We start from the raw sequence: 26571 nt of genomic DNA, 5'->3' as shown, positions 1-26571 counted from the left end.
CCTAGCTGCCCCTTTCTTCTCATTACTTGGTGAAACAACTCTAAAAACAGAATTTCTATGCGAATTTCATACAGAAACTTAAAAAAAAATTCAGGGTATATGTCAAATTGCTTGCCTTTCCATTGAAGGGGGAGGGAAGGAAGGAAGGAAGAGAGGGAAAGAATTTGAAACTCAAAATTTGAAAAAAGAATACATTTTGGACAACTATCATTGTCTTAAAAGTGAAGCTGGATTCCTGTTAGAGAATTATTTAAGAGGGCAGATACTTGTAAAATATAAATATTGGCTTTTTTTTCTTGTGATAAATAGTAGCAACTAATATATATGAGGGAATTTAGCTGAAACTCTGGGCTGACGATTTTATAGCATTTGTCCAAAGGCATAGAGATATAGCAGGGCAAAGAGTAGGTATAATGAGTTTTAATAAGTTCAAATGTCAAAACAGATCAAAATAAGAATTTGTCAATGTGAAAACTGAAAAGAGTAACTAGGATCTATCCATTATCACCCCGCAGAAGAAAAAAAAGAAATAAAGAGAACCACTGAAACACTATGTATACAATCAAGTGATATGGAGAAACCATATACATTTTTCATATATAATCTTCTTTTGGGGTTCTAGTTTATGTAAAAGTGTTTTTTTTTTGGTGTCTGTTAAGATTAGAACAAAAGATTAGGGATAGAAGTGTTCCTAGGATGCAGAAGGTGGTGTAGACCTTCTGGTAGGAAAAGATCTGACACTGCATAAGCAGGGGCTAAGCAGCTGAATGTGCTTGAATGGTCCTCTTTTCTTTTCTCTAATCATAGGCAGAGCCATTTCTGAGCACTGGTCATTGCGGCTCTGCATATATGCTTCCCTCTCTTCCCAGCTGGAAGGTAGGCCACCACTGATGATGCAACAGGTTCCTGAGCCCAAGCCAGGGCCAGGGTCTGTCAGCTACAGCCTTTTTACCCTCTCCCCTTTTGCTACTGGAACCCTGCAAGCGGAAGACAGAAAAATACAGCAACAAGAAACTCAGTGAAAGACTGCCCTGGTCCCTGCCATCTTTTCATTAGTTGTGTTCTGCAATCAAACTCTACCACATCCTTTACAAAAATTCAAATGCTGTAAATCAAGCCTTTTTCAACCTTGGGGCAAATTTCAGCCCTAGAACAAAGTCCTATAAGCCCTACCCTAGTTTCTGGCTCTATATTGGAGTGGGGAGAATTCTACAGAAAGTTTGATAAGAGACACAATTAAATCATATTATCTAGGGTATTTATAGATGAAAACTGGAAGGAAAACAAAGTGTCACAAAATGGAAATAGCTTTGTCAGAGTTTCTATAGTGATCTATTCTCATCTTTGAAGATAATGGAGTCACTACACTTGGAATCAAACATGAGGAAATGGCACTTAAAAAGATGAAATTGTGAGGAGAGGCTGGATTAGACTACATACATACAAAAGAAATCTGTGCTTTATGGATGTCATGATACAATTTTGAGGGCACTCAGTGCTCAGTTTTTAATGTCAAAGGGAAGATACTGAAAGAACTATGGAAAAAAAAATCAGATGATATATTGCCAAAAACATGTAAATGAGAAAAAACCTAGCAAATACTGGCTCATATGCCTGCTTTCTCATTCCTATAATTTCTTTGTAAGAATGTTTTGTGTGCATATTTATGGGTTCCTTGAGGAATACATAAGCTTTCACACTTTTGTAGACAACTTTACAATCACAATGAATAAATATGGAGAGAATAAAAGATTCTGTTGTTTATTAAAAAAAAAATTGATGTGGTAGAGGCAAAATGAAACCTCTAAGTTGACTATTCTTCAACAAGGTGTTTACCATGTGTATATTAAGTTTATACAAAAGTTCTAGTTATGTGTGATCATGGATAACTTTGGTCAATGGTTCTCTATTATCAATATAAAGTAAAGCAACATACTTACCAAAAGGTATACCACTGTCATGGTGAGGGGGGAGGAAGGGAGAGAGATTGTGAGAGAGAGGATGTTTCCTGTAGAGTCTAAAGAAGGAATTACTCATAGATGGTGAGATCCTCTAGATATTCCTGTTTGCAGATTACATAGACTTCTCAATTAAGTGACAATTTTTCAAAAGCCAGGAAAAGTTATTTGGCAAGGAATGGGGAGTTCATTTAATTTAAAAGACCTAGAGAAAGACCTCAAGGAAACTGGGTAGATTGTCTATAAAATATTTATAGGAGGTTATGGTCTATTAGAACCACACCTGATGTGAAGGCCTGGGTTGAAGGCTTCACTGGAACTAACCAATGGAGGAAGTACATCAATAACCTCATGGATTCAATTAAGTATTAAAATTATTTGGGAAGGTCTTTTACACTAAAACTTCTGAATGCAGCCCAAATCAGAATAAAATGTAATTGGAAAATATTACATCTCTCCCCTACCCCACCATACACAATACAACATACAGAATGTTAATTTTTGGTTTTTTAAGTCACTATATGGCCAGCAAGGATCCATTTCTATATCAGCCTGACAGCACTGTTTTACACAAAATGAAATGTAATAGAAGTTTTGAATAAGAAAACAGAGAAAACTTGGCAGATAAGTTAGTATAAACTATTTCAAGTTCATAAGATATTTTGGAAAAAGGGATGGCAGGAAGCAGAATAATATTCCAAAAATATAGAAACATTTGGGTGATCACTTAATTTTTTTCAAGTCTTACTTCATAAGCCCCAATAATTCCCAAAACAAATGACAAAGTTCTTAGGAATAAATGTTTTTCTTTTGGTGACACCTGGGCAAACAAGTAAGCAACTTATTAATTAATAAGTCCTAAGTTGAGAATAACCAATATATAAAAATATGAACTTAACAAAATAGGAAAAATTAGAGGGGCAACTGTCCACATGATAAAATGATTCTCTTCAAAAATTCTTTAAAAGTTGAATTCCTCTACTGTATTTAAAGTATGATGCAATGAATAAAAATAAAACAAACATTAAAAATTTTTGGTATAACATTTATTACATTAAACAATGTACACTTATACTGGCCTTAACTAAAAACTCTTTCATGGAATTTATTCTAATACTGTTAGGAGATATTTAGGGGGGGAAAATGTGTGTGCTGCCAAAGAATTATGTCCCCCGCCAAAAAAAATTGCTTTAAAGTTTTGTTAACGTTAAACCTCAAACAAAATTATTCCATAAAAAACAACAAATGACACAGGCTTAAATATCAATCATTCTTCTTCCTAACTTCCTAATCTCTAACCCTCCCATAATATCCATAATTCCACATTTAAGGCACCTTCTACTTACTGTCTACTCAACTCTTTCTCAATCCTCTCAACTCAATAGTGAATTAGAACTCTACTCAAAGATGAATTTTGATACTAGTATCAGCAATTCTCTTTGCATTTACACAACAATTTTAACATTAACAGAAGAATGCTGAATGTTGCAATTATGGAATATTTTGTCCCTAGGACAATGTATCTATAAGGCATTTTAAAAACATTTTTTAGCATTAGAAGGGACCTCAGTAATTATCTAGTTCAATCCATACTACAGTCTATATCTTTGTTTTTTCTTACATGTGAATATGTGTGTGTATATATCCATTAAAGCACACACACACACACACACTTTTTTTTTTGCACCTACTTACTAAACGCAAAAATTCAAAGTTTACAGAAAAAATTCTAGGTAACTCAAGAATTGAACTTATACACTCAATACCTATCAGGAGCCTTAAGGAATTTCTGTAACTATAGTGCAAATTGAACGAATGGGATAGGATGGTATAATAAATGTTCCTGATATAAAATATTTTAGCATGTAAATGTTAACTATAGTAGTGTATGACTGAACCTAAACTAGGTTGTCTTCCAAGGCAAGCGGCCTTGATGGAAAAAAAAAATCAGTGTAGCTAGCAAAAGAAGGAAAATTACTGGTTGGGAAGAAAAAAATCTTTGTATCAAGTCTCTGAAAAGGATAAACTACCTCAGACATAATAAACAAATACACCAAGAGCAATTCCTCAATACATAAAGTGGTAAAAGGATATGAACAAACAATTCTTGAAAGAAATGTAAAACATTAGTAGCCTTAAGAAAGAGTGCTCCAAATGACTAATAAAACACTAAAGTTTTATGACAGAGCCAAAAAATCAAACACTGGCAAAGATATCAAGAGATGGTATTAGTCAAGAAACATACACTGTTGGCGGTGCTATGAACTGATCCATTCTGGAAAGCATCTGGAACTGTGCTTTAAAAGTAACTAAAATGCTCTCTGTCCAAGATACCCTTTCACCCAGAGATCCCACTGATGGCTATTCTTGAATGAGGTAAAAAAAAATAGAAAGGGAATAGCAGCACTTTTTGAAGTATCAAAGAACTGGAAATTATACAGAAGTTCATCAGTGGGGGAATGACCAAAACGTATGTCATGTAATGACATATTACTATGTAATAAGAAATGGCAAACATGAAGACATGAGAAATATGGGAAAAGTTATATGAACGGATATAGTCTGAAGTAAGAAGGAAGAAAACAACATACACAAGAAAAATAATGTAAATGGTTTGACTCTGCAGGAGATATGCAAAAATGCACCATTCCTTTTAGTCACTGCAAGTGACTAGCTATGGGTATGGATTACTGCACTTGCAGTCAGATTCATTTGATATGTTGGTTGGGGAGGAAGGAAAACGAAGGGGAGAAAATTCATATCTCAAAATCTTATGGAAGTGAATGTTCAAAACTAAAAATAAATTTATATATATGTATATATATGTATGTGTATGTGTGTATATGTTATTCTTCAAACACAACAGGGCATTTAAATTTGATTTCTATGATCTTGCTTTAAATGCAAAAGGTAAAATCCACTTAAGTACTACAGAAAATTTAGATTACTGAGTTAACTTTTTAATCTGAGGGTAAAATTTCATTTTAATAAGAATCTGGTTCACACATTCCAGTACCCCAGGGATTTGGAAAATGAATATGATGACTATTTCACAGGTCTGTGTTGCTGAACAGTATTTCCTAAATGACCACTACCTATTTTAGGTACATATGATAGCAAATATTTAAAGCATATTTAAAATATGTGATACATCGCTGACTCCACTGAATGAGGTTAGAAACTAATGAGTAACCTAAAATAATAAAACATAAACATCACTTTTATTTCTAAGATAATTCTGAGTACTAGTCCAAAGTCACCTTTTGTGCTTAAACAGGGCAATAAACTAAACATGAAAAAGATCACTTGATTTTTTTGGTTTCCTTTTGTTGATGCCTTCTGTTCTCTATTTTAATTCTATTTCACAAACAGAAATTCTTTTTATTCCATTTCATGTGTAAAACTGATTTTTTAAAAGTTGTTTTGGTTCATGTAGCATCTGAATTCCACTAAGTTGAGACCAAAAATGTTTGTTATAGGATCAAGAATATGAGAAAAGTTTGATGAGTTTCCTCATGAGAACTAGCTTAGAAATTAAAATTCAATTAAAACGTCAGTTTTAACATAGCTAACTTTAGCATCTACCTCAAAGAGTTTTGTAAATTAATTTTATAACTAAGATATTAATTACTGAAGTTGACATAATACCTTATTGGTCAAATCCCAAATAATTTCATAAAACCGACATGTAACAGCTAACATGTGGCCCATTTATTGCTATCTTCCCTCCACTCCCCTGGCAATTTTTCTTTAGTGATGTATTCTATTCATTGGACTTTTCCCATGTGGATTTTACTTCCTGTCTAGTGCAAGGCAGGAAAATGGCTATATTCACAAAGGAAAGGAGGATTAAGTGAATCAAGTAAGCATTTTTTCCTCAGTTAAGTATGAGACCCTGGGCAAGTCTCCTAACACTTCAATGTTCTAGGCAACTAAGAACACAAGTTACAGAGCAAGTACCAATCTCTTCTAGTAGAGCGCTTCTTCATCTAGGAGGACTGAGGTCCTTTACTTTCCAAGTAAAGGTATACTACCTTGTTTTTCTTTGTAATGAGTAGGGAAGAGGAGCAAGGATATAAAGGCAAAAATGATATAATACAGAAAATAACTCACAGTAATAATATCAGTTCATGTGAACAACATGAATTCACTCATAAAAAAGAGAATAGGCAGAAGGGATTAGAAAGCAGAACCCAACATTATGGCATCTATAAGGAAATACATTTGTAACCCCAAGACTGACTGAGTCTGAGGGTATGGAGGAGAAGCTAATATGCTTCAGTTAAATCCAAAAAGAGCAGAGGTAGCAATAATGATCTGAGATTAGGCAAAAACCTGTGGTAATTACTGTATGGAAATCAAAGGGAAACACAAAGTTCTTAATTTTGTATGGAATGATTACAAAAACTGAAAAAAGAGATAAATAAGCAAGGAAACAATATCAATACTATACATAAATATATATATATGTGTGTACATGGACATACCTAATGACCTAGTGTCTAACTACTTAAAGGAAAAACTAAATGAATTACAGAGACAAAGAAATAGCAGCATATAATAGATGGGAACCTTAATATGCCCCTTTTAGATCTAGATAAATCTAACAAAAAGGTAAACCACAAAGATGTCAAGGATCTAAAAAAGATTTTAGAAAAAATTAGATATAATTCATCTCTAGTAACTACTGAATGGAAATCAAAAGGAGTATACATTTTTAAATTTTGCACAGAACTGTTAAAAATACTGAAAATGTGATAGGGAATATAAATAAAACCTCATAAACAAATACAGAAAATTAGAAATCATACACACATTCTTTACAATAAAATTATAACCAATAAAGTGAAGTTGAAGAAAAGATTCATATTTAAATAGACATTAAAGAATTTGGGCCAAAGAGGGAATCACAAAAACAACAGAGAATTTCATTCAAGAAAATCAGACCTGCAGAACTTGGCAGCAGGTAGGGGCCAAAATTAAAATAGGCTAAACTTCTTTGGGTTGCAGATAGGTTTTTAGCAGCTCACTTTCCAAGTAAAGGTATAATTAATGATTAAACTATTTTGCAAATAAACCATATTTTGAAAAAGGGAAATTTCAATTAATATCAATTAATTACAATTATTATTTAAGATTTTCATTTATCCTCAAATCACTCTTCTCAGAGTAGAGATAGATCCATGATGGTTGGTTGCCATAGGTCCCATGACAAGAGAGTGTGCAGTAGCAACCCACGCACCAAGTTACCTGACAGGCACATGTGTGTGAGTTCATCCTTCACTGCCGAAGAAGACTATGCCATCAGAGAAATGATGACATGATTTGCACTTGACTTTGTTTCTGAGTGAGGGAGGGCTGTGCAGGTCACCAACCTTACTTTTCCTCCAGAGCCATCTGAATCCAGTGACCAGATATTCATCAGGATGACTGGAGATGACCCAGAATGAGGCAACTGGGGTTAAGTGACTTGCCCAAGGTCACAAAGCTAGTGAGTGACAAGTGTGTGAGGTGAGATTTGAACTCAGGTCCTCCTGACTCCTGCACTGGTGCTCTATCCACTGCATCACCTAGCTGCCCCATAGTGCACAAGCATATAGTGACTAGTGGAAAGCAGGTTAAGTGGGGAATGGACAAAGCATTCATTACATCTTTACTTTCTTTTACATCATCTATATTATTCGTGGGCTGCCCATAACCCTTTAGAGGGCAAGCAGCCCACAGGCCATATACTTTGCAAGCCTGAAGAAAATGATGCCAATAAGGTAACATGCCAAAGCCTCTGAGATGTAACTGAAATGATCTTTAGGAGAAAAAAATTTAAACTTCCATCAATAAAAGGAAAAACAGAAAAGTGAATTGTATATGTAACCAAAAAAAAAAAAAAAAAGTAGAAAGAGACTTTCCCAAGGTCATAATGGTAGTAATAGGATTGGAATTGCTTTTATAGTGGGTGAGCCTGGGTTTATATTAAACCCATGCATCATTTTGTGGTCCTCTCATGATCTATAATGTAAGATTTTTGAGGTGGCTGAATGGGAAGAAGAATTAAGGAATCATAGATTTGGAGCTGGAAGAAATTTAGAAGTCATCTTGCCAAACCTGTTCATTTTACAGTCAATGAAACTGAAATCCAAAAGGCTTGTGACTTGCCCAAAGTAACAGGTATTAATTGGCAGAATGTGAAATCAAAGTCAGGTTCTCTGACCAAATTAAGTACTCTTTCCATAGTGTAGCAGGTATTAGGAAGAAGGGGAATCCTTTTTATACACTTTTGCAAGAGAAGAATGAGAATAGAATCTATGACAATGGAATTTCAAGGTGGAAACACAATGGGAAATTGCTTGTAGGGTGAGATTAAATAAGAGTAGATGATAATATACTTAAGGGAGCTGTAAATAGCAATCTGTGTCCAAGAACTCTGGCCTTGGGCATAATCTCTCTCTTCTGCTACTGAGCTAGCCCCACCCAGATATCTCCTTCAAAGGCCCTGGCTTCTCCATTGCATTTTCACCCATGTACAGTAGCTCTCCCTTTGATTTCTGCCAATGTTAGTATATTATAGCATTTTAATGTTACCAGCCTACCTGCCTGAATAAATATTTCACTCTATATGCTACACATACAAGATGAAACAAATGATAGTGACTAGTCTTGGGGATTGTCTGGTAAGTGGACAGACTGAAAAACAGCAAAAAAAAGTATTTAGAGAACTGATGGACAGAGTGAAGTAAGAAAAAGTAGAGCGCGAGGGAATCTGGCCCTTGAATACAACAGCAAAGAGGTCTTCAATGGAGAGACCTGATCTGACATGGTGAGTAGTGTGTTCTTTTAATGTTCTTGGTAAACAGTCCACTTGTCCAACATCTGTTATATAGAGACAAGAACAGAATGCCAAGGGGCGGGGGGAAGGGACCAGAGAGAGAAAGACTACACAGTAGCATTCACCAGGTGCCCATATAACAGGGAAGCTAGCTCAGAGGGAGAATCATAGAGGGAAACACAATTTAAACTTCACCAGGTTAAACTTAAGTTGAAAATTGAACATCTTGTCTGGGATGCTACTTGATAAAGACTAAAAAGTTATGTTCACATCAGACAGTTAGACAGGTATTATCTATGTATGGATCAGAGTTCAACCTATCCAATTAAATAACATATTACAAATGTCATCAAAATCAATTCTTCTAAGTAGAGATCCATCTACTGATGCAGAGACTGACAAAAGAATTTTAGTAGCTCTTAAAACTGCACATCAACTCTTATCAAGTTTGAATTACTTATGTTAATCACAGAACTTCAGATTTAGCCATTTTAAGGCAACTTCTAAAAATGAAGGAATGACAGCAACAGTGACTGAGTTGTATGCAACTTTCCATACCACTGTCTCCTATCTTTTTACTAAAATGAGTGTTTCATCATCTGTTCTCTGGGACCTAGACTGGTCAGCGAAATTAGTCTCTGATTGCTTTTTATTGTTACTTTCATTTATTTATTTATTGTAGCCATTGTGCATATTGTTTTCTAGGATTTCTGTTCCGTATTAGACAAACAAGTCTTCCCATATTTTTCTGAATTTCATTATTTGAATAGGCAAAAATTTGTTCAGTCATTCACCAATTGATGGGATGCCCACTTTGCTTCCAGTGTTTTGCTAATACTGAAAGTGTTTTAAAAAAAGAAAAGGGACTTTTTTTTTTGACTTTGACCTCCCTGGTGTATATTTTGTAAGACTGCTGGGTCAAAAGTTATGAACAATTTAGTGACTTTTTGTTCCAAATTGTTTTCCAGGATTGTTTGACCAATTCACAGCTCCAGCAACAGTATGTCAATGTCTTTCTCCCCATAACCGCTCCAACATCTACTATTCCCATCTTTCATCATCTTTGTCAAGCTGATATAACCACAGTTTTAATTTTCCTTTCTCTTATTAGTGATTTGTAGCATTTTTTTATATGACAGTTGCTCATCTGGATGTCTTCTGAAAATTATTCATCTTTTGACCACATCTATTGGGTCTTGGTCATACATTTGGGCCAATTCCATATATAGTGTGGCTATCAGACTTTCATCAGAAACATTTGGTAAAAAGGTTTTGAAAGGTAACTTTTAAAGGAATTTTAAAATTTGAACTTAAAAGATACTAAAAAAACCCTTCCTGACTGCTCTAAATTGAGGAATATTTTTCTGAATTTAAAGTCATACTTTAACGCAAACAATAAACAATATTTTTTATTTACACAATGAGGTAAAAAAGAATTTTCTGAACATTCTTTAGCACAAATACTAAAAAAAACTCCAAAAATCAAACTATTAAAGGATGAAATATTAACAAACATGAAGCATAAAATACCAAAATGTTCTGCACCTTCTTATTGAAGAACAAGGACCATCAGAAAGAAATATAAGTTTTCTAATTTTGCTGGAAATCCATTATGATATTTCTTTGTTTAATATTTTTATCTTATGAAAATTTATTCTTTTGTCAATAGTTTTCAAATTTCGAGGGAGTGAACACTACTTTCTACAGCTGCCTTACTTGCCTATTAATCTATGCCAAGTTTTGCTGCTTCCAATTCAAATGACTGAAAAGCCACGCAGGGGGGTGGATTATCTTGTTCAAAGTAGGAATCCAGAAGCAGGCTTAAACCAGAAACAAGTAAAAAAAAAAAATTACCTATATTCTGAATTTCATTCTCTTTCATTATATTTTTCCAGTCATATTTCTATGCAATTCTCAGAAAAGAAACTATTTTTGCATGGCAAAAATATCTGAAAAACAAGTTTGACTCATTCTCCTTCTGGATATAGGATTTATACAATATTAATCAAGTGCAATTTATTTAAAATAATTTAATTCAAACTACTTATCACAATAACATTGTCTTTCTGTGAAACCTGACCCTCTTATTATTCAGACGTTTATAAATAAATCAGAACTCTTCTTGTATGTAGAACATTTTTGGATATTCAGTGTTTAAATGGGGCTATGCAATATTTGTTTAATTAATCTTTGCTCTATTAACAGATATACCAGATGTACTATTATGCGCTTTGTTCTCATCTAAGTAGGGGATCAGCTGATTAGTTATCTCTAAACAATAGGAGTTCATGTACCACAGTGAGGATTTCTCCCCCTTAATCTGAGAGGCAATCACTAACAAGCTTCAGCTGGAAATGCTTGTTGTAAACACAGTGTGAACCTGCTCCTGGACTAATAAATGATATTCCTTCTGTTAACAGGAGTAAATCAATTTTCAACTGTAATTAATTTTTGACACATTCATTTTTATATTTTTATATCAGTATAGTAAGTCAAGTTTTTTCATCATAACCTTGTACACTTACCATATACTAAGCTTTGAAATATGTATGAAATTCCAAGGATGTTAAATGACTTAAATAAAACAGCATTCTATATACATCCACAGAACCCAAAGAGAACTATACCTGATCTAATTTCAGCATCTGACAGTATCATATCTATCCATGGAGGCTTATCACAACTGGGGGTAGAAGGAGGTAAGGAAGAAGACAAGTACATAAGGGTCACTGATATGAGGAGCTAAGGGAGCACTTACTTAACCCACTAGCACAGCAGAACCAGGGGCATGATGGTTACAGCCTCAGCCTCTTTCCAGAGGTGGCTTATACTGGTGAGCTACCGGGGAAATGGAAGGTACATCTTTCATTAACAAAAGCTATCTACATTTCCCAACAATCATGCTCCTTTTAGCCCTTCATTACCATATAGGTTCAAGTAAGTGGGGCATACACACAGAGAAGGGAGGAGCTACTGCTAACACCAATGCAGTCCAAGCTTCTGCCCAGACTGTGTCAGAGAGGAATGGAACGGTGAAAAGGCCATGTGCTGCCCAGGGTCAGAGAGGTATTTTTAACAATATGATTCTCGTAGCCTTCTAAATGAATCTATATCAAATGATGAAAAAGGATAGAAGAGTAAAGTGGTTCCTAAGCCACTTCTTGTTCAGATTAGTGGCTTCCATCACATGACCTTGCCCTCAAGCATTATCATCAACTCTGTTACTATTCTGAAATCAATCTCTGGTACTTAAGAACACCTAACTTTCTCTGGAAGATCATTTCTCCTTTCTTCCCTATACTCCTCTTCAGTGCTGACCCACTCCTTGCCTCCTCCCCACACATACAAGGCCAGGAGGCATATTTTTTTTGGGTTTTTTTTTTTGCTTCTAAACTGCAAATACTCCAAGTTTTCTTTCTTGGAGTTCCCTCCACATACACATATCATATCTGCTGAGACCTTGTTGTCATTTGCCAGCCCCTAGATCACTATCCTTCCTTTACAAAGTCAATCAGTGAGTAGGCTGTTTTGCTCTTCACCTCAAATTCTGTTCACATACCTTAAGGACTTAACCATCATGCTCATGTTCTCTGAAACATTCTGGCTTAATGGTTCATCAAATTCCATAACTCTAAAGACCTTCAATCCTACTTTACCTTACCCAACTAGAAGTTTTGTTACATTTTAGTCCAAAACCTACCATTTGTCTTCATTTTAAGTGTTCTCCTAGTCCATGTCCTCTGCTCTGACTTTACCCCTCTTCCTTCTGCCTTGACTTTACTGTTAACTAGTTTTAACATGCAGTTGAATTCTCCTCCAAAGGAAGGTAAATTTGGATGGCCAGAGGCTGCCCAGTTAACTCGGGGTTTACTGGCTAGATCAATCTCTCCTTCTGTCTCTTGTCTCTCTCTCCTTGTCATTCCCAAAACCTTAAACCCAGTGCGCTTGAAGCCCATAGATTGGACAACAACAGGACCCTGCTCAAGCTTCACTTAATGGCTGGCTTACAGTGACTGTCAATAGTAAGTTTCTCTTTCCCTCCCAGCTTCATTTACTTATTTTTTCTTTTGCTCATTAAAGGGGCCATTCCCTGCCTACTTCTTAAAGAGGCCTATTCACTGAATGGGCATTACCTCCCTCTAAGTGAGTACCTAAAAAGGTCTAGCCTAAAAAGGCCAAAGACATCCTGATAAATATCTGGTCACTGGACCCAGATGGCTCAGGAAGAGAAAATGAGGTTGGTGACCTTGCACAGCCCTCCCTCACTCAAAACAAAGTTAAGTACAAGTCATGTCATCATTTCTCTGGTGGCATGGTCTTCTTCAGCAATGACGAATACCACCATCACCACCACAACAACCCTTACTTCCCAGGACCTCATGTCCTTTTTTATTCACACAGTACAAATCCTCAGTCCCCTCTTATCTCCTTCTGCTTCTACTCACAAGCTGTTGAAAAAGTCAACATAACTCTACCAATGGAGTGCATGACAAATTAGTGTTACTTAAATGCACCTGGCCCTTCATTGTTACAGGATGAAACTTTTACTCTTCCTGACCCTCAATTATATTCTCTACAGTGGTTGTTCCAAACCTCTTTCCTCCAGTCGCCTCTGTATCTTTGGAGATTATCTCACTTTCTAATTTATTGAGAAAACTGAAGCTGTCTTCCCTGGGCTGTCTCTTCATCCCTACTTTATGCCTTGAAACTTCTCAATCTTTTCATCCATCTCCTCCTTTCATATAGCCTTGGACGAAAAGGTGATCTCTCTTGTTTGTCAATGCTATCTTCTTTGCCTCTATCTTTGGTTTCATGCCCTTGATGGTCTCCGAAACTCAGTTTTCCCCATCTACTAGATCTTTCTTTGCTGCCTATAAGTATGTGGAGTGACCCAAGGGTGAAGGTTGGCTTAGGGTTCTGGAGGAAAAGATGAGATGCCATGCATCATCCACATGGATTAAAAATAATCAGAAAATTGAACATGAGTAACAAGGCTGAAGGAGTAGCCTTTTCTAGGACCCTCTGGACACATTCAAGTATTCAGAATTCAAGTATTTACATCATAGCTTAAACTGCTACTGCCTTGGCTACAAATTTGAGTCCTTCAATTTTTGGAAAAACGTAGGCAATGTTCTTTCTTCCAGATGTGTTTAGTTGACACCTTCAATGGTGGAATTAGAAGAATCACCTCCAAATGGGGCTGCTCCGCCCCCTGGGAACCCACCAGGCATGCCTCCTGAACTCTGGCACAGTTTGGTAATGATAGGGTTGCAAACCTTCTCCAATCCTTTCTGCTGATGCTCAAATTCTTCCTTCTCAACAGTTTGGGTTCTTATCCAGGCGAACGATAATTTCACATTTGTCAAGAACTTTCTGTTTGTCTTCATCACCATTCTGCTGATGAAAAACTCAGTTTTTCATCTTTTATGGTAGCCTTCATATTAAAAGCACAAAATTCAAGAGAATTCTTGGAAGACACTTTGTCTCTCTGCTTCTCATCTTCAACCTTGTACTTCTCAGCCTCCTGGAACATACACTCAGATTCCTGTGAACTCGAAATTGCTAAACAGGTTGTCACCTTCTGTCATTGCTCTTTCACTTTCATAAACCTAAATACACACACCTGGATGGTAGTCTGAGAAGGTGGTAAAGGCTTGCATCTGCTTGGTGGGGATGGTGATATCATGCTTCATCAGAAATGTCTTTACTCTACCAGCAGCTTCAATTCCAAGGGAAAGAGAAGTTACATCCCAACAGCAGCAAGTCCGGTACAGTCTCACATTTATCTCCAGACAAGATGGGAGCCTGGACTGCTGCACCATAGGAAACAGCTTCATCAGGACTGATACTCTTGCTGAGCTTTTAGTCACTGAAGAAGTCCTGCAGAAGTTTCTAGATTTGGAGGAACAAATTAGAATCATTCACCAAGATAATGTCATGAATTTGTGATTTATCTAGCTTAGCATCTCTTAGGGCCTTTTCCACATTGGTCAGCATACCATGGAAAAGGTCAGTATTCAGCTCCAAATTTTGAGTCCTGGTGAAAAAAGGTATGGAAGCCAGTACTTCCATAGAAGAAACCAATCTCAGTACTGGCCTGGGTACTAGAAGAGAGGGTATACTTTGCACTTCACAAGGGATACAAAGACAGCTCTCTTGCTCTCAGTGAAATGGTTGACCATGTGGTTATCAAAGTCCTCACCATCCAAGTAAGTGTCCCCACTTGTAGGCTTGACTTCAAAGATGCCATCTTCAATGGTAAAAATGGAGATATCGAAAGTACCACCTCTAAGATCAACACATTTCTCTTGGTACCAACCTTTTTGTTCTAGCCAGGAACAGCAGCAGTTGGCTCACTGATGATTTGGAGCACACTGAGACGAGTGATGATTTCAGCATCTTTGGTGGTCTGACACTGGGAATTGCTTAAGTAGACTGGTACTTCGATGATAGCATTTGTGATGGTCTTCCAAAGGTAAGCTTTGGTAATTTCTTTCATCTTGGTCAAGACCACAGAAGATGTTATTCTGGATAGAAACTGGATAGAACCCTTTGTATTTCACTTGGATCTTACACCTGCCTGTGCCATTCACCACCATAAAAGGCCAATGTCTGATGTACAACTGCATCATCAAATCTGCAACCAATCAGACATTTGGTATCAAAGACTGTATTGGTGGGGTTCATAGCAATGTGATTTTTTTTTTGCAGCATCATCAATTAAATGTTCTATATTGGTAAAAGTGACCTAGCTTGGGATGTTCCCACTTCTTTGATCATTAGTAATGATCACCACTTTTCCATGTTGGAAGATTCCCACACAGGAACAAGTTATGTCAAGATCAATGCGAACCACAGGTCCCTTTGACATAGTTGCTGGGATGTTGAGGGTTGGAGTTAACTACTGTGGAGCAAGAAGGGCTGCTGCTGAACCAAGTAGGATATTTGAAATGTTAATCAGATTTTAAATGATATTATTTGTTATAACATGATGATAGCTGATATTACTAAATGTTACAGGGCATTAAAATTTTCTTTATTAATTAACAAGTATTTATTTTCTCTCATTCCCTACAAGCCCATTATTTCTCCTCCTATTATAACTCAAAGACATTTAATGACCACTCTGGTTGTATTCTTCCCTTGTTGCTCTTGTCTACCTGTGTTCCTAACCTGGGTGTCTCTTTATACATTTTCCCTTGTGTGATGTTAAAAAGGTATAATTGGACCAATAAAGAGCATAAGTATGTTAAATAATATGTTTTATACCATAAATGTATCATATAGTGTTTTAAACATTACTGACCCATCTAATTCTTCTGTAAAGTTTCCTTTCGTTCCTTGAAAGAGACTAGCATATCTTTTCAATACTAAATCTCCCTCTGTGACAAAATATGTCTTGATTTTTGTCAAAACAAAGAATAGTAGATTTGGGATCAGAAGACTTAGATTCACATGGCAGTTCCTCTATTTACAGAGATTTTGGTCTATAACTCAACTTTTTTTAAAGTCACACTTTCCTCATCTGTAAAAAGGGATTAATAATGTTTATTCCTATATCACGGGAATGTTGTGAAGAAAGCATTTTGTAAACCTTTAGGTTATAGTTTTGTAAACAACCACGTATATATACATATTTTTAAGTGCTATATAACTATAAGCTAATGTTACCTTGGCCACAAGCTCAGAATAACATCAAAAAGATTAAAAAATGTTCTAAAAATGTTTCACTAAATCTGGCAAAATTAATAAATAAACAATTGATCATAAGCTAACCTTCTTCAGGAAGGGGTGCAGGAAAAGGTAAGGAGAAGAAAGCATAAGAAAAGGAAATGACAAACTCCTCACCTGAATACTAAAGAACTTAAATACTTTCTAGAGCTCAAAACTCCACTTAACAGTTCATTACCTGCTTGTTAAAATTCATTGACTGAAATCTGGGACCTAGGCAGAAGGGGCGAAATATTTTGTCCACAACTACCTATTTCTCAAGCCAAAGTCATTATTTACAAACATTCAAATCATGCCATTTCCTGAAATCCATAGAATCCCGATGCTAAAAGGGGGCATCTGTAGATCCTACCTAGTCCATCTGGCTATAAGATCCTTAACAAAAGAGTCAGTCATTGAGACTCCACTAGGAACACATATGTAGAGTGAAGTGAAACCTACTATCTGATACTATGCAGGGCTTCATCAACTTTTTCCACTCCAGACCCTTTTTTTGAGTTTGTAATGTTAATGGGATCTTCTCCATCTGTTAATAGACCTCACATTAAGGGAAGCTTACTTAGTGGAAGTTTGCTTGTAGGAAGACTTTCACACCTTTTGCTAATTTCTAATTGGACACTGGGTCATGAGGGTTGTGATACCTTCTGGCTGAGAAATGTATATAAACTCTGAGTTGGTACTTTGCTTTGGTGGTTCACTTATGAGAAGGACCTTGTGATTCTCTAGTCAAGACTCTGAGTAGTCATATGTTCAGACCGCGTGACTGCTCAGATGTAAAGGCTTTCTCATCCAGGGATTTATGCAGAGTGTACAGCATTATTGCTTTGATTCAGACAGTAGAGTCCTCTGTTGGTCCTTATTTCTCTGCTTATACTTTCTCTGTATTTTCTGTTTGTATTTACTCTGAAGTTCAGGGTGCTGACTTTTCCCCTGAACTAGCAAACGTAATTAAAGAAGATTGTTGACCCCTTAAAAGTTGCTTCCCTTTAAGAAAAGCAGATCCAAGGACTTGTGTGCTAGCAAGTCACCCTGAGTGTGCCAGGGTGCTTGCCTTTACAAACTTTTGACCCCTTTTCAAGTTTCAGCGGCGTTTGTGGCATTGCATGGCCTGAGGGCACATGCAGTGCAAAATGTGCATGCTTTGTTTTCAGAACCAAGGCTGTAGTGAAGTTGCCCAATGTAACACAGGCAAATGCTGCCAGAAACACCTTGGATTCATTACAATTTTGATTTTTAATTAATTTCTGATCACTGTGCATTCAGAAACCTTTTACTGTGGCCAAATTTTTCCAGTTCCCATATGAGGTCATGACCCACAATTTAAGAAGCGCTATATTATAGCATATTCCACTTTTGGATCTTCCTCTTCAGTAAGAAATGTTTTGTTTTCTTTCTATTGAGCCAGTATTTGCCCCTCTGTAATTTCCCCCACCCCCACTGGTCCCAATTCTTCATTGTGGGGACAATCAAAACAATTATTTTTTCATATCACAAACCTTCAATCATTGAAAGACCACAAACATGTCCCCCTTCTCCAAGTCTCCTCTTCTAGCTAAACTCTCAGAACACTCAAGTTTTTGTCACAATCTTTTTGCCTTGTCTTGTCAAGGGGTCCGCTAAAATGTGGGCAACCAAACATAGGACTTAAGTTCTAATCACATGAAATACTTAACCAGTTTCACGGAACCTTCTTTGTTATGAACACTGAACTTCCACTGATGAAATCTAAGACTGTAGCAAGGAAAGTGTAACAGCAGCCAGAAAGCTAGCCTTAAAGCTCTAGATTCAAATTCAGTTCCTGACACATATTAGGTGTGTGACCAAGAGGAAGACATGGAATCCTCATCTACTTACAACAACTCATTACGACCATATAGTTGCAGTATGGGTCCCCTACATTGATGAAATCATAGGTTTAGATTAGTCCTACTTGTTTCTCTCCCCCAAAGAATTGTGTTAAGCTTTTGTGCAACACTATTGACCCATTTTCACTTGTATGTTTTCACTAAATGGTTGTTTCAGTCAGTGTGGTGTAGTGAAAAAGGTGACTGATAGACCTGGAGTTGAGAGCTCTTTATCTGAATCTTGGTACTGATATCTGTGTGCCACGAAATCATAAATAAGTCACTTAACTGGTGAGCCTCTTTCCTCATCTGTAAATTAAAGAGAATAATATTTATATTACCTACATCACAGTTTTGTAAAAAATAAAAGTTACTACAATAATTTTAATATCTCCCCATTCTATATTAGTTCAGTAAATTATTTTGAACCCAGCTGTAGACATTTATTCTTCTTAAAATTTTTAATTAAAACTGTTTTTATTGTGAATTTAATCACCAAATATTAGCATTTCAATATACAGAACAAAAACGGAATTGTATATGAAACTATAAGCTTTCATTATATAGCTTTTTTAGGAGTATAATAAATTTAAAATGGCAAAGACAAAAGTACCCTGTTTATATCCACTTCTGAACTTTTTTGCAATCTTTTTCTACTTTCCCTATTAAATTTCAACATGTTACATTCATTATAATTTCAAGTCTTGATTGTTTTTCAAAGAGATGCTAAAGTAATCTAGCACTGCTGGGAGATAAAGTACTATAAATAAGTTATCTGAAACTTTGTAGATAACTGAATTCATTTATGTAGCAAACTTATTTTTGAAACCTAGGAAAGTTATCTTTCTAAAATAAAATGTATCCTATATTTTCCTGTACTCTTAAGGCTTCTGAATCTTATTTATGGCAATAATACATTTTTTTAATCACCCCTTTATTTTAGTTACTGATTTTCCAACATATATTATTTAATCATTTAAGCCGTTTAACGTTATATTTACTATAATGGTTTACGTTACATTTTTGGATTTAAATATTTGTAGAACCCATTACCATTTTACTGCTACCAAACCTCTTATTTTTAAACTCTTTCTTAAGCTTTCAAGACAAAATGTGCCAAGTAAAATAAAATTTATTAGCACTGAAAACATTTCCCATAAAGTTATGAATGTATATTTATATATGTGAACAATATATTTGGTATATCCAACAGAAACAATCCTTGGCTTTGAGAGTGGCAGCTATAAAGTACTACCTACGGGAAAGAATAGTTACTGACATAGTCCTGTTACAGTGAAGCTGAAAGTATAATTTATGTAACTTTTTTTTCATCCCCAAGGCATTATCTTACATGTCACCTTTGAGTTATGGGTCCATTTTCTAGACTCAAGCAAAAAAACAACTGGAAAAAGCCTTGATGCACTATCATAATCACAAAGAAAAAGCTGCTATACCTGAAGGATCTTAACATCAAATTCAGAAAAGGCTATAAAAATGAGCACAAATATTCTTTAAAACAGAACAAAACACAAAACCTCTTTTCTAGCTAATGGGATAAAATAAAAGGTGATGCTAAATGATTCATCAGCATTCCAAGTATTGCTTAAAATAGTGCTACCACGTAGGGAGACAGGTCAATCCTTTGTACTCTTATTCATAAAACATTCTAAAATGATCTAAAAAAATCTTGGAAATAGGCACTTTACTGAGGATAGGATTCTGGGTTGTTTTGGTGGTAGCACAGTAATATATGGCAAAACCAGTGTAGTTAAGAGACCTGGGAATTTAATTTACTGCACCACTGGAGACAGAGTATTGTTACATACTGAAGAAAGTGTGTGTGTCTCTATCAAGTACTACTCATTCTGATCTACTCATCAGTGAAAAAGGTATTAAATAAGATTCCTCTTATTCTTTTGAAGTGAAACCCCCTAATAATCTCAGTTATGGTAAAGTGAATGGAAAGTAGCATAGCCTTCTGAGATTTATATATTTGATAAAGTCAAGTTTTTGGTTAGGTATTTTGGAGACACAAATACTGTGTGCATGTGTGTTTGTGTATGTAAATATATTTTGATCCTGAGTCCTAACAGAAGCCTACAGATCCAGAGAAAGAGAGCAATGATAACCATACCATTTTAAAACATTAAATAATATGGGATTGTTTTTCGGGAAAAGCTTCCTCCAAGTTGAAGATAGAAGAATTCAATAAACATATTAATGTAACATTTAGATACAAATCAGTTCTGATGAGCATGATAACATATCATGTTATATATTGCTAAGAACTTTACAGTTTACCCCACTTTTGATAAGTCTCCCTTGATTGTCACAACAATCCTGTTTGGGATTATAACTGTTGACAACAATTTCTCTTTATTTCATGAAATTCAGTTGCCTTTTGCACCAACAAAGAATTGAGCCACAAAAAAATACAACGTGTGATCAAATTTTTAAAAAATGCAATAAGAATCACCCTCCTTCTGCTCCAGACCTATGATTTTGGTAGTGCACAGAAACTGCCGTGTGGAATATCCTTCTACTGACACAAATCAGCAACTCATCTATCAGACAGAGTCCTCAACAGTTGCCTGGACACTAAGAAGCTAAGTGACTTGCTTTGATCATAGAGATAAATATCAGAAGCAGGTCTTTCATGCCAGTCCTTTCTGACTTGAACACTAGTCTCCTATGCACTATTCTCTATGGCCTAAATTACATGATTTTGATGATAAAGATTTATTTCTCTTAAATTATTACTTAAATAGACAAAGGATGAAAAACAAAACACTTTATAAGTAGAATGTTGTACATATCGTCAGTTCTTTTGTTGATCTCATTAGCTTAACTGTTTTCTTCCTTCTAAGGAAGAGTTTAATGAGACAGGGTATATCAGGAAATAATTATGGCACTAAAATCAAAAGGTCTCAACACAACCTAAAAAGAGAGAAGGGCCTCTCAGTAACTAAAAAGAAATAAACAAGGAAACGAGCAAGCAGGGGAGTAAAATCATAATCACAGCTAACATTTACATTGTGTACTATGTGCCACGCTAACCGCTTTACAATTCTGATCATTTTTGATCATCTTTGATCATCTCAACAATCCTGTGAGGGTACTATTATTACCCTATGTTGCAGATGAGGAAACAGAGGCAGTCTGAGGTTGAATGACTTACTCAGGGACACACATCTAATAAGTGTCTGAAGCTGGATATGAACTCAAGTCTTCCTGACTGCAGGCCCAGCACTTTGTCCACTGCACCAAAAGGTCAGGAAGAAGTCACCAGAAGGAAAAAAGTAACAAATTAACTTCAACAACAGACCAAGAATTAAAATGGAATTACATGAAATTATATAATCAAAATTAAACAAGGGATCTGGTGTTGATGAAGAAAGAGCAAATATTTGGAATGAAAGGCTGATCATCATTCAAAACAGAAAAAAAACCAAACTGTGACAGAAATTCAATAACATAGAGCCAGACTGGAAAATCTGAATGAAGAAATAAAATCAAAAGGAAGTAAAATTTGCTGAAAGCCAAATCTGAAATGGTAGAACATGCAGCAAAACAAGATAAAAAGATACCTCAATGGAAAAAGCATAAAAAGTCTACATACACTCAAAGAAAACGGAACTAGAAGATCAAAGCTGGAATGACTCAAGAATCTCTAGATTACCCAAAAACTTGAATAAGAGAATAACCATTATTTTTCAAACACTTCAAGAAAATTTCTCAGGTCTAATAAGAACAGAAGACAAATGACAAATCAATAGAATTCACAGGGCATCTTCAGAGAAATGTCCGATTACATCACTTTGACACACTGTGATTGAACGCTAGAAGTTCAGCAAAAAAGAAAATTTATGAGGGTACATAGATTATACTCATAATAATTTTATATCTAGTGCATAATATAAGGAAAAAGCAGGATTCTGCAAATGATATTCTAAAGTATGCCATATCTTTATGTTCATATAACTATCTGAAAGATGTAGAAAATACAAGATGCTATGCTGCTTGTTTTTTAAATGTAAAAATGCATATGATCACAGAGAGAAAATACTGCCTAATAGGTCTCTTTCAACAAAAAAAATCATCCATGCAGACATCAAATTATGTGCAATTCCACATATACATATATACACACACAATGAGTATATACACATGCGAAATGTATGTAATATATATGCATGATGAGTTGCTGATCTGTATGAATAGAAGGATTTCCCACAGGAATTTGTTTGTAACACTGAAATCGTAGGAATATATATGCAATCTTACCTAATTTGTGCACATGTACGTACATATGTGTAGATATATTTATCTAGGTATAACACACATTATGTTAAGATTCCATGCCTGTACACAGTATGAATGTCTGTGTGTATATACAAAAAGAAAAGGTCACCTTGTTTGCTGGTCCTCAGATTATTACCAGCAGGTGAAGAATTAAACCAATATGTATGCTTGGCAAAGGTGTCTACTCATTGTTATGAAAAAGATATACTAAAGAGATGTTTTCTACAAATGGTGATATCCTCCAGATGGTACAATTTATAGATAACATTAATCTGGTCGCATCAGAACAAAAAAGAATCTCCTGGATAAAATATGTAACCATTCCAAAAAATATGGCCTGACCATTCACACAAGGAAACCCAAGAGGACGAAAAATGTCTATTGTCTGGATTCACACACACACACACACACACACACACACACACACACACACAGAGCTTTTTCCTGAAACAAGTCATCTTTTTAAAACCAAAACTCTTCAGTATTTTATAGGGCTGTAAGTTCTTGATTACCACGGTCTTCAAAGAATTAAAAATAAGGACCTTACAGGACACTGCAAAGTTAAGTGCTACATGGGGCCTGGCTAAAACATATTACAAACAGGGGGCAACTCGGGAGAACTAGAACAAAGGATGTCATCAGTGAAATACATAATTGAAAAGATGGACTCATCATGTGTGAGAGCAAGGGATAACATGCACAGATTGTTGCAGTCTTCTATTTTTCTCACCTTGCCAAAAGAAAGCAAAGACATTTGGGTGGATACTCTGTAGTAAACTTACAGGTAGAAACAGACAAGCACTGCACAGAACAGAGAGGTGAAAGTGTTTTTTTAAACTGCATAATTGAAGGGAATACAAAATGATTGACTGTTTACAAGCAACTAGGAAAAAAAGCACCTATCCTGATTCATTTTCACAAGATTAGTCACTCTCCAAACCCCTTACACAGAAAAATACAAAATATTCCTTACAGAAACTGGGAAAATATATCTTTTGCAGAAAATAAATATAAAAAAATTGACATTCAAAATGTATATCATATGGATACAAATGTGTAAAAGAACTACGTTGCAACACAAAAGTGGTGCAAGGATACAGAAAGGCAGATCTCAACAGAAAATATAAGCATGAACAAGAATCACATTTTTTAAATTTTCAAAATTTTTAATATCCAAGTAAATGCAAATAAAAACAACTGATTCCACCTAATAGCCATCAAATTGCTAAAGATAATATAAAACAATAAAATCCAGTGCTTGTCTGGCTATGATAAAATAGGCAAACTTTCACTACTGTTACAATTGTGAATTTGTATAACCTTTTTAGAAACCAACACAGAATTAATTACATAATAAAAATGGAAAATGTTCACATTCTTTAACATCCAATTACTAATTTCTAAAGAGGTTAATAAAAAAGGGGGGGGGAGCGTATATCAAAAGAAAAAAAAATTCCAACAGCACTATTTTTATCCACAAAAAGTAGAAATAAAATAGGTGACCATTAGTTGGGGAATGGTTGAACAAATATGGTGTACGAATTCAAAGAACTATAACTGAACCCTAAAATATTGTTACATGTTCCTAATTTCATTATAAATCCAACTACAAGTGTTTATTTTCTAAATATCAAAAAGAAACAAAATGAAAAGTGATCATTTTACCTTGATAATTTTGTGGTATTTAGGCCACAACTGATTTTTCTATAGATTCAGTGTCATGAATTTCTGCCTTTGAATTGTTAAGAATGCTTCTCAAAGTTATATAAAATAGTATTGCATTGGGTGGGAAAAAGCGGTATTGATCATTCATGAAAGAAATTCAAATGGATTGAAACAATAGTTTAAACGTGGGATTTACGCTAATGCTTACCTAATGTAGAAATATTCAAAATATTAATTTAGGTATTGAAAAGCATTAATAAAATAACATACTTTTGTTTATCTAAATACATGATAAACTATCATTTCAAAACATTCACTATTTTTCATGAGGGGAAAAAACCCTATTACAGATCAAGTAAATATGGAGTATTGGTTCATAAAATCATATATTTAAATGATTTTTAAAAACACTGCACAAAACAGTAATGTAATTGTAATGGCTCAAAATTAACAAATTATAAAGGACTATGCTCATGACATTTAAGTCACTAAAAAAATATTATGCTTAGCATGATACTGCTTACCATGCTACACGGCTGTGATATTAAGAGTTTTTTAAGTAAGGACTAACCACATCAGTAAATGAAAGAAATCTAACCAACGTTTCTTCTTAAGGTACTAATTATTCAACATGCTACCTATCAAGTGATACCAACAGGATCAGGAAAGCTTAGCCAACATTCCCTGTATATCTCAATGTATTTTGCATATAACATGCATTTATAAATATATACTTTAAATTCTTCAAGAATAATATGTCTCCTCTAGAAATAACATAATTCCCCCTAAAAAAATGCTTCTTATAATTTTTTTCAGAAGGTTGAGTTACAATTAAAATATTAAAACTGTAAGAAATTCTTTTCCCTTATGAAAACATTAAGTCAGAATAATACCTGTTAGTCCTAAAACATAAACTGACCTTTTCTTTTTCAGTAATAATCGCCTTTCAATTATAAATAGTTTACAGTTGGAGAGGAAAAAAAATTTTAACTCAATTTACAAGAACATTTAGAATCATAAAGGAACTGCCAATATCCTTGTGGACATTACATTCAAATGCGAAAGTATAGTGGTCTACTTCAATACTACTCTGAAAAAATCCAACTGATACTAATTCCTTTAAAAGAAAAAACACCACATAACTAGAAATATGCCAATTAAAAATACAAACGACAAACTTTATAAGGTAATATAGTAAATGGCATTTAGGAGATATTTAATTATATAGTTTGTGGATGGAGAAAAAAAGGAAAAGAAGAAAAACAATTCCAATAATTAAAGCCTTCTCAACTACTAGGGAAAACAATGAGGAGGTATATATCAATTTTTACTTAAATTTTTAAAAAATGATCAATGTTAACAACTGTTGATTATGAATCCTTTAATTGTAGCTCAAAAGTATAAATGTTTAAAAATGTTTTAAAAATGTTAATGTTAAATATTATCTATTAATTTAAATTAATAATTATAAATATAAACAACCACACAAAAATAATCACAAAAATTAATAAATAATGTTATTAATTGAATATTACGTTATATTAATGTTAAATGTTAAAATATTTTTTAAAAGGCTTAATAAATATACAGACAAAAAATCAAAATGTCTTCTCATTGTGTGTGTTCATCCTTCATTGCCAAAGAAGACCATGCCATCAGAGAAATAATGACATGACTTGCACTTGACTTTGTTTTTGAGTGAGGGAGGGCTGTGCAGATCACCAGCCTCATTTCTCCTCCAGAGCCACCTAAATTCAGTGACCAGATATTCATCAGGATGACTGGAGATGACCCAGGATGAGGCAACTGGGGTTAAGTGACTTGCCCAAGGTCACACAGCTAGTGAGTGACAAGTGTGAGAGGTGAGATTTGACCTCAGGTCCTCCTGACTCCTGCACTGGTGCTCTATCCACTGTACCACCTAACTGCCCCTCTCTTCTCATTACTTGGTGAAGAAACTCTAAAAACAGAATTTCTATGTGAATTTCATACAGAAACTTAAAAAAAAAAATTCAGGATATATGTCAAACTGCTTGCCTTCTCATTGAAGGGGGAGGGAAGGAAGGAAGAGAAGGAAAGAATTTGGAACTCAAAATTTGCAAAAAAGAATGTTAAAATTGTTTTTACATGCAATTGGGGGAAAAGGAAATATTAAATTTGAGAAACAGAAGGCAAAGAAATAAAAGGGGATACTGAAACCTGAAAAAAAATTCAGGATAAAGAATGTAAAATAAACCCTAAAAGCAGA

At 34.9% G+C, this 26571-nt stretch overlaps 1 protein-coding gene across 5 annotated transcripts in view; it reads right to left on the bottom strand.

The window, feature by feature from the left end:
• ORC5 (origin recognition complex subunit 5) overlaps positions 1-26571 on the bottom strand; it is a 94120-nt gene that overhangs the window by 13037 nt on the left and 54512 nt on the right. For 3 of the 5 annotated variants that reach the window (XM_072653129.1, XM_072653132.1, XM_072653130.1), the window contains one exon: positions 18570-18665. The exons of the other annotated variants lie outside the window; for them this stretch is intronic. In XM_072653129.1, coding sequence (XP_072509230.1) covers positions 18570-18665 — 96 coding nt within the window. The remainder of the gene's footprint in view (positions 1-18569; positions 18666-26571) is intronic. 5 annotated transcript variants of the gene reach the window in all.

The sequence above is a fragment of the Notamacropus eugenii genome, chromosome 3 (genome assembly GCF_028372415.1).
Source record: "Notamacropus eugenii isolate mMacEug1 chromosome 3, mMacEug1.pri_v2, whole genome shotgun sequence".
Classification (NCBI taxonomy): domain Eukaryota; kingdom Metazoa; phylum Chordata; class Mammalia; order Diprotodontia; family Macropodidae; genus Notamacropus; species Notamacropus eugenii.
The sequence above is the reverse complement of the archived record's forward strand: the minus strand, read 5'-3'. Positions and strand labels throughout refer to the sequence as shown.